At 41.5% G+C, this 8,946-nt stretch overlaps 1 protein-coding gene across 3 annotated transcripts in view; it reads left to right on the top strand.

Moving 5' to 3' along the window:
• jmjd1cb (jumonji domain containing 1Cb) overlaps window positions 1-5,249 on the top strand; it is a 121,421-nt gene extending 116,172 nt beyond the window's left edge. For all 3 annotated transcript variants that reach the window (XM_041962108.1, XM_041962110.1, XM_041962111.1), the window contains 5 exons: window positions 288-410; window positions 1,197-1,336; window positions 1,453-1,629; window positions 1,916-2,047; window positions 3,638-5,249. In XM_041962108.1, the coding sequence (XP_041818042.1) occupies window positions 288-410; window positions 1,197-1,336; window positions 1,453-1,629; window positions 1,916-2,047; window positions 3,638-3,730 (665 nt within the window). In that variant the 3' untranslated portion in view covers window positions 3,731-5,249. The remainder of the gene's footprint in view (window positions 1-287; window positions 411-1,196; window positions 1,337-1,452; window positions 1,630-1,915; window positions 2,048-3,637) is intronic.
• The last annotated feature ends 3,697 nt before the right edge of the window (window positions 5,250-8,946 follow it).

The following is an 8,946-nucleotide window of genomic DNA, read 5'->3' on the forward strand; positions in this document are numbered from 1 at the left end:
TACTGCCTTTAACCTGACGGCAGTTTGAACTTTGAATAATTGTGTGCTTTTACCCCTGGATATGTATGTAGTTAAGAATGAGCTGATCACCAAAGATTCCACTTAATATCAAATAGAGTAAATTTTCGGTCCTGCTCTTTTACTACTGTTATGCATTATGCATGCATTCTTTATGTTGCAGTCCATAGTTTTGTCATTCGTCCATTTATTTCTATTTAAAATGTTCTCTACAGACAGAATCCCCCTCTCCCCTTCTTCCTCTGAATCACTTATTTGTCTCCCTGTAGGTGTAGCTGCGTCTCAGGACCAGGACTTTGGAACTGCCAACCTCCATGTGGAAGTCTCCGATGTTGTCTCTGTTCTGGTCTATGTAGGAGTAGCCAAAGGCAATGGAGTCCTGTCCAAAACTGGTGAGGCTTAACTGAATCAGTTACATCTTCAACTGAAAGACAGGGTGTTGGAAGACATTATGCATGCATAATATATGAATGATATTTTCAAAGAAGTAAATTCTATGGGGTGACTTTAAGTGTTGGCATTGAAAATATAATTCGGCATTGAAAAAGGAAACATGTCATTGAAAGACGTATTGGAGAAAGTTGTACTGGCACTGAAAAATGTTCTACTGAAAAATTAAACATAGACATTAAATTATTTATTTTTTCATTTTTTGTTTTTTCAATGACAGTTGTGTTTACACTGTCTGCTTTCTTTCTTTCTGTCACTGTTTGGCATGGAGGGGAGGGGCAAAGAGATATGATAATTAGCTAAGGTTAGAGCAGACCACAGTCTGACCAGCATAACATCAGCTAAACATTAACTTAACCCAGGCGGGTGTGTGTGGAGAAAGACAGGAGTGTATGCTAGGTGCGTGGTCACGTTGGAGGCTTCAGAGTAGACCACGGGTCCAGAGGAGTGACGTTTTCGCATGCAGATACGTAAATCATACACTCTTTGCCCCTGTTGTAGCCCCATAAAAATCAAGGAAGTATATCCAGTTAATTTATTCAGCACAAAGTCTAAATATTCCAAGTTATTGGGTGAAGTTTTGCTTTTTTTCTATGTATCATATCATTCTAAACTGAATAGTCAATGATTATTTGATAAATTGCAAAACACAAACAATCATTTATTGAAAAGATGAAAATAGTGATGAGATTCAGCCACCGAACATGAGTGTATGTCTGTGTGTGTAGGAGTGTTGAAGCGTCTGGAGGAGGAGGATCTGGATGAGGGGGTTCGGAGGAGGCTCAAAGACTCCAGTGAGACACCGGGGGCGCTGTGGCACATCTATCTTAACAGAGACATGGACAAAGTCAGAGAGTTCCTGCACAAGGTCAGCACTCTGAAACAGATACTGAATAACTGCCACAGTTTCAAATTAAAATGTAGTAAACTTCAGTATCAATATTGACCTCACTAACACCTCCCTCTCACCACCCACCACCTCAGCTCTGCAAGGAGCAGGGATTGGATGTGTCGCAAGACCAGGACCCAGTCAGAGAGCAGGGATTGTACCTGAGCAGGAAGCAACGTCAACGGCTGCTGGATGAACACGGAGTTCAGGGTTGGACTGTCGTTCAATTCCTGGGAGACTCTGTACTCATACCAGCAGGGGCCATGCACCAGGTATATACAACCCTTATTCAGTTTGGACGCTGTGTAACACATAACTTAAACAGAATGGGATAATTTGATATGGTAGTGTCATGATTGGGTATAAAAGGAGCATCCTTGCAGGGCTCGGTCTTCACAAGCAAGGAAGTGTCGAGGTTCACCACTTTGTGAACACTTGATTTAGTAAAACCATTCACTTTCTGTCATATTCATATGACAGTCTGATTGTGTCCTGTTATTATCTGAGTTCAGGGATCAGTGAAGTATCCTCACATCCTCTCTGCATCTTGTCTGTCAGGTCCAGAACCTCCACAGCTGTGTTCAGGTCATCAATGACTTTGTGTCTCCTGAGCATGTGGCCAACTCCTTCCACCTCACCCAGGAGCTCCGGCCCAATAAAGAGGAGGTAAACTACGAGGATAAACTACAGGTGATGAATCAGAGTTTTTTATTTAATTAAAACACAAATGAAAATGTGGAGATCCTGCCACGATTTCCCTCTCATGGACATTATTAATGTTAGTTTGGCAGTGCAGCAGTATAACTGGCTCTGCAGCTTCAGGCAACATCTGTCACGTCCATCACTGATTCAGTGACTCTCTCCTTCCTCCTGTCTCACTTGCTGTAGCAGTGTGTGTGTGTGTGTGTGTGTGTGTGCGCGTGTGCTTGCGCGTTTGTGTGTGTGTGTGCTTGCGCGTGCATGCGTGCGTGCGTGTGTGTCAGTATAAAATGAGGGACGACAGAATGACAGAATGAGTCATCATCAGTAATGTTCTCTGGACATCGAGTCCCTCTGCTCTAAATAGACTCCACACACTCTTCTCTTGTTCTCCCGTATACAGGATTGTAAATGAGGTTTGAGTCACCATCCATCGTCTGTCTGTCTGTCTGTCTGTCTGTCCTCTGGTGGTGTTCACATTGACTGATTGCAGGGTAGGAAAAAACCAGAGATCAGCTCTGTTTGGTTTTACTGAGGTGTGACAGATGATTGTCTGGAGGAGCCACAGTGCAAACAGAGAATCATGTTTAAAGAATGCCTACACTGAATGTTTTTATCTTAGAGCATCTACAATGTGCACCAATGACTCCTGTTTAATTAAGATGTAAATTGTTGGCTTGTGTGTTGCATTAGCTCTGTACTTCAATATTCTCGACAGCCATTCATCTCAGTTCTTGGGAAGCGCAGCGTCAAGTGTGAAGTCGTTTAGATGAGCAGTTCTTGGGAAACGTAATAATAGAAAAAAACCACACATTCAGGGTGATCATTCAGAATGATCGATGGTATTGAGAAAGCTGGAGGCCGAGCAGTCGCTCTGGCTTCATGGTTGAACTAGTTTTCCATACCCCGCTGATTGGCCCAGTTGAATGACGGCTGTCCAGACACTCTAACCAGAATCACACCAAGACAGAGTGGCCTCTGGAGTCTTAGTCCCCTTCCGGACCAGGATTCTTCTGCTGGTTTATCATTTCGAATATATATTCCCCTGATCTATATGTGAACACAGCCCGTACAGACACCTGCAGAGAGTTTCCTGGACTTCATGTCTCAGGGTTTCTCTCAGTGCACTGTGTACTGTGGGAGTGTGTGAAAATGGCTGATACTGTGTGTGTGTCTTTTCAAAATAACATCACTCATTATCACTCATTTAACACTGCACTCAAATCATGTCCTGATCAGCAGAATAGGACGATGTGTTTTGTCCACCGTCATTTCCACTGGATGTGTGTTAGGAAGGGATCACTTAGTGTCCAGTATGAACAGGAGGAACAATTACAGCGAGCAAAGACAGTGTCAGTGTTCACATGGGCACCTGACTGTTGTTTTAAGACAGCCCTCAGCTGTGAAGCTATCCTTCACACAGTAATACTGTGCGTTCTAACAGGCCCTTCAGTCACTGTACATAGTTTTCAGTTCAGGATTGAAACACTGTTCCAGTAGAATGCACATTGACATTAATAATGAAGCTCTTGTGGAATAAGTGCAGCTGTGAAACATCTTTTTTCTCCTCCTCCTCCTCAGGTGAAGAATATCTTGTACCACTGTGTGAAGGAGGCAGTGAGCTCTCTGAAGAGAGGCAGCTCCGAGGAAGACGACGAGGAAGAGAACTCATGACACGCCCTTGATCTCGTCCACACCTTCCAGAGAGGGACACGGCTCTCGTCAGCACCTCGCTCTCCCCGCACCCACCTCCTCATGTGGTGGACTGCGTCACGTGACCGCAAGAGGTGGTCGGATCAGCGCTGGTCATGTGACCCAGGGGGCGTCACGGTGTGAGGTGCACCCATATCACACATCCAGGTCGCCGTTGAGAGGCGCACCCACCTCCATCAACACCCCAAACCTTTAGTGCCAAGAAGAGACAAACACAAGACCAGAGGAGGCCTGGACTGACAGGGATTAAACCTCAGGAGAACACAGAGGGCAGCGTGTTGGACGGGAGCTTTAAAAACGCCACCACAAGCCTCCACTGAAACAAAACTGAACTGTTTAGTGTGGCTGATAGTGCATCCCGCTCAGATCCAGTTTCCATAGAGACTCAGACTGTCCTGTAACACAGGGTTCACAGGCTTGATGGCAGCAGCAGTGATGACTGAGACACTGCTGCTCTCTCACTGTAATCTTCTCTGGATTATAAAGGCCAGGAGGTTTAATCCCTGTCTGTAGCAGCAGCCCACACAACGTCTTGGACAGAAGATTTCGCTGATCACAACAGAATCACCAGCAGCAAGCAGCATCAGGATCAAAACTGTCATCTCTGCTGTTTAAAAAAAATCAAGAAAAGAAAAAAGATTTGAGGGGAAAAAATGCAAAACAGAAATCTCAGATGTTTCAGTCAGCAGACATTGAGCTCTGCTGCTCCCTCGTTTTCCTGTTCCTTCTGTAATTTGTCTGGTCTCGTCCTTTTTTCCTAGTTCTGTCTGTTGCTGTTTTGTTCTCGAATTTCTTTTTCATACGAACATTGTTTTATTTCCTCTGTGAAGATGTATTTATTTTATAGCTCTATGATATGCGATGTTATTGAGACAAAAAGCATTAATGTAAATGTGACTTGTACAGTTGTTTTTTTTTTCTTTCGCTATGTGATTTTCAGTTGTAATACGGCTCTACTGTGATGGAGAACACACACTCTCATGCACACGCACACACACACACACACACACACACACACACACACCAGCTAATGCCTGTAACTTTGGGAAATGTTGATGCTCTACGGTCCTCATGCCATAAATAAATTTTTTGAAAATGAACTGCCAAACTATTGTAAAGACTGTGTAAAGTTGTATTATGTAAAGTAAGAACAAAATGGCTTATACACTTCAGCATTTTATGAAAAAAAGTATTTGCTGTAAAATTGAGACATTTACATAAAAGATGTAATTTATTTAAGAAAAGGATGAATTGTCTTGTTTTTTGTTTAAGATTTACTATGGTGAACTTTTGAAGTTAAAAGATAAAATAATGAAAAAGTTTACTATAATGTGTAAATATATACATATATACATTCACTGAGGTATTTTTTTAAAACATGGCTTGCTTCAATTTCAAATTTTAAAGTGCAAGTGTTACATGCTTTGTACATTGAAGTTCAAAAGGGTTTTACATTTTCCATTAAAATGGATTTATCAGACGTTTGGTGTCGTGTGTTTGATGCTGAGGCTGTTTGATCAGTTAAACTGTTTGTATAATGGATTTCCACATTACACATTTTTTGTGGTTTCATTTAGTAGATTGGATGGTGAGAGCAGACTGAAAAATTACACCCACACAAGAAATTCAGTTCCTGACATACAATAATAAGCACTGAATTTTCCTGTATTTCCTGTATTTATACAATAAATTAAGTCAAAAATCATTTTCCAAGAGGAATCAATGCCTTTGATTTTGTATTGGTAATTAAATTACTGATGATTGGGTTAGCACATTCATCCACCTGACAATTAAATAATAAGTTATTCCATCCTACGTTTGAGGTGAAGGCGTCATCCTTCCTCCACCAGGCTCTGAGACACAACATCCTGCTGAACAGAAAAACTAAATCAAACCTGAATTTTTCAATCACAATCTCACATCATGTCTGGCGATGACTCTCCAAGATCTAGCAGTGACTGCAGGCAAGTGCGACCAATCAAAGCCTTCTGGTGCCCACATTTAAAGGACACCACCATTCTTTTCCACCCCGTGTCCTTGTGACTTGTTCAGCTGGCTAAGTGACAAACTGAAGCACTCATAGCACACAGTACCCTGTGCATCCTTAATATGGTCTGTTTTCAAGGGTGCTGTTGATGCACACTATTCTCCCACAATGCAACACACAAGGAAATGGAGGAGCAGCTCAAAGTTCTAATACAATTTAATATATAAAGGCTGCTGGTCCACAAAAAAGATTATTATTGAATGTCAGAGAAAACCTTTTAATGTCTTTGAATTTTAACATCGACATCATATACTAATGTTGAAATTTGTTGTATAGTACTGAGACACTAACACTGGCAGAAGTATGGAATAAACTGCCCTCAAACTGAAGTCGTACATGGAGATTTTAGAGCTCTATTGTCTGATGTTTTCATGATTCGTAAAGCTGTCTTGCTGTAATTGTGTTCTTTCTGTTTGCTGATTGTGTTCTTGTTCCCAGCTCTCTCGGAAAAGAGATCTTCTCAGTCTGTCACATAACGATGAAGACAAAAACATACAACAACAACAAAACGACTTTCTACAAATAATCAGACAGCTGCTGTGATGTCAGTCAGTGTCTAAGTATCTGTCTTTTATTTTCAGTGCCACTGCGCCACCGTCAGGTTTGGATGAGAACTGCTCTTACATGCAGTACTCAGACTTCACCAGAAGAGGGCGACGCAGAACAAGCCAGAAAGTGTTACTCTGGGACTTCATAGTTCACTGTGAGACCAGCTGTCAGGGCTGAGTGGCGTTTCTGACTTTATGTTTTATCTCCATATCTGTTCATATAGACTTGATCTGTAGCCCTGAGATCAATAAATTGATCATATTACTGCTGAACTGACACCAGACACACTGACACTACGGATGCATTTCAAAACTATGCCTAAAAAATCTGTCAAAGATTTCTTTAGTCAGTTTTTATCATGCACTTTACACTGTTCACTCATATGTCTGTACATTAATGACAATGCATTAAAAAACTCGTATACAAATCCAATTTCATGCTTCCCAGGAGAGCCTCAGACGTAAACAAAACAATTAAAAAAACATTTAAATTAAATTAAAGGTGCTAAAATTGTGCTTGACATGTTTTAAAATAGGACAAATTGTATCTTTAGCTGAAAATATAAATGTTTTAATGACAGGAAACCATTATGACTTGAGAGAAATCTGTACATTGCAGAAATAACTTTATTCATTAAGCACAAAATACAGGAAAATGCAACACATTAGCATAACACTGAAATATTTAAAGTCCTCAAACTGGAATTGGATGCAAACACCGTTTTGACAACAAGGACTCAAGATCAGTTAATAAGGCAGGAGCACCTTCAGGCCACTATCAAGACCTTTTATTGTGCTTTAGTTAAAATGAGTGAAAAGTCAGTTTGCAGGGCTCTTGGATTTGGTCGATATATTTTTGTCACATATGACTTAAGGCTGTGTATTGTAAGAAGAGAAGGAGCTTCAAGCAGCACCTTTCACTCTGCAGAGACTCTGCTGTGGTGGAGTGGGGTTGTCTTCTTCTCTGCTGGGTTGTTTTGTTGGAAATAATGACATTATTCTGTGTCTAATTTCTTACAGACAGAAATGAGCTTTCTTTGAATTTTAGTTCACATCAGGTAAAACCGTACACTTACTGATGACACTGATGAAATTATATATGAAATATCCAATGAATCACAGAGAGGGGAATGAAATCCAGCCCTAGTCCAGCCATCCTTTGTTTGTTTGTGAATTTAATCATCAGCGCACATTACAATCGATATGATACTGTAGAAATAAATGGAAACACTGTCACTGAATGTCCAAAGCTCTGTCAGGAGATGAGACCTTATCACTAAAGCTTTGTTGCACCTGGTGCCAACAAGAACTACCTGGGATATGTTGCATAAACTGATCTTTTGTTTTATTTTCACTTGTTTGTCTCAGTCACTGATTTCTGAAGCGCCCACCTCTTCTATCAGTGTCAGACTTTACGTTCTTCAGTGACACTTCTTTGACTTTCTTTGAGTTAAAATGCCTTCATTATCAGGCAGTGACACATACTCTGCCTGTTTTTCTGCCTGACTTCATGCTTCCCTTGCTGTGATGTGTTTGCTTTGAGAAACTGGAGGTCACGATTGGGCTGTTGTGTATATTCATGCTTGTGCATTTGTGTGTGTGTGTGTGTGTGTGTGTGTGTGTGTGTGTGTGTGCATGAGAGAGAGAGAGACAGGAGCCAGTGCTGACATGACTAATGCTGGGATCAGCTCCTATTCATACTTCCAAAGCTGAACTGGAAACACACATATTATCCTCCTGCTCCCCATTATATAAGCTGAAACTGTGCCTCCTGGCACTGTGTGTGTGTGTGTGTGTGTGTGTGTGTGTGTGTGTCAGTATGTGTGTGACAGGTTAACTGGAGTACACTGAGGCAGAAGTTCACCCAGTGAGTTCAGAGAGAGGTCACTCTCCTCTCTTTCTCTTCTTCTTCCTCTCTATCTTTGTTTTCTCTCTGTCTTGCTCAGTTGCCCTCTACTTTTGTTGCCCTTCATTTAATTTTCTGTTTTTCTCTCAGTTCCTTTCTTTCTTTCTTTCTTTCTTTCTTTCTTTCCTTTCTTTCTGTCACCCCTCCTGTCTCAGTATTTATCATTCTTGACCTTTCTATCTCTCTCAGTGTTAATGGCTTTTTAACAGGATTCATTATTTGCTGACTGCTTGTTTTTAAGCCACAACTCCAGTGTGTGTGTGTGTGTGTCTGTGTGTGTATGTGTGTGTGTGTGTGTGTGTGCGTGTGTGTATGTGTGTGTGAGGACATGTATTACTCATGTTGTGGGGACTTGCCTTCCTTATGGGGACAAACGTCCCCGTAATGTAAATCATTAAATTTTAGGGTGAAGACTTGGGTTAAGGGTTGGGTTTGGCAAGAAGGAGTTATGGTACGGGTAAGGGTCAGTCTCCAGGTAATGTATATCAAAGTACTGTGTGTGTGTGTGTGTGTGTGTGTGTGTGTGTGTGTGTGTGTGTGTGTGTGTGTGTGTTTTTGTGTGTGTATGTGTATATCTGTGTGCATCAGTGTGTGTGTGTGCCCTCGCAGACGGAAGTGTCTTGAGGGTTCAGCCATAGGTCACTTGTGGTGTAACTCCGCCCACACACACAAACAC

The sequence above is a fragment of the Chelmon rostratus genome, chromosome 21 (genome assembly GCF_017976325.1).
Source record: "Chelmon rostratus isolate fCheRos1 chromosome 21, fCheRos1.pri, whole genome shotgun sequence".
Taxonomy (NCBI): Eukaryota; Metazoa; Chordata; class Actinopteri; order Chaetodontiformes; family Chaetodontidae; genus Chelmon; species Chelmon rostratus.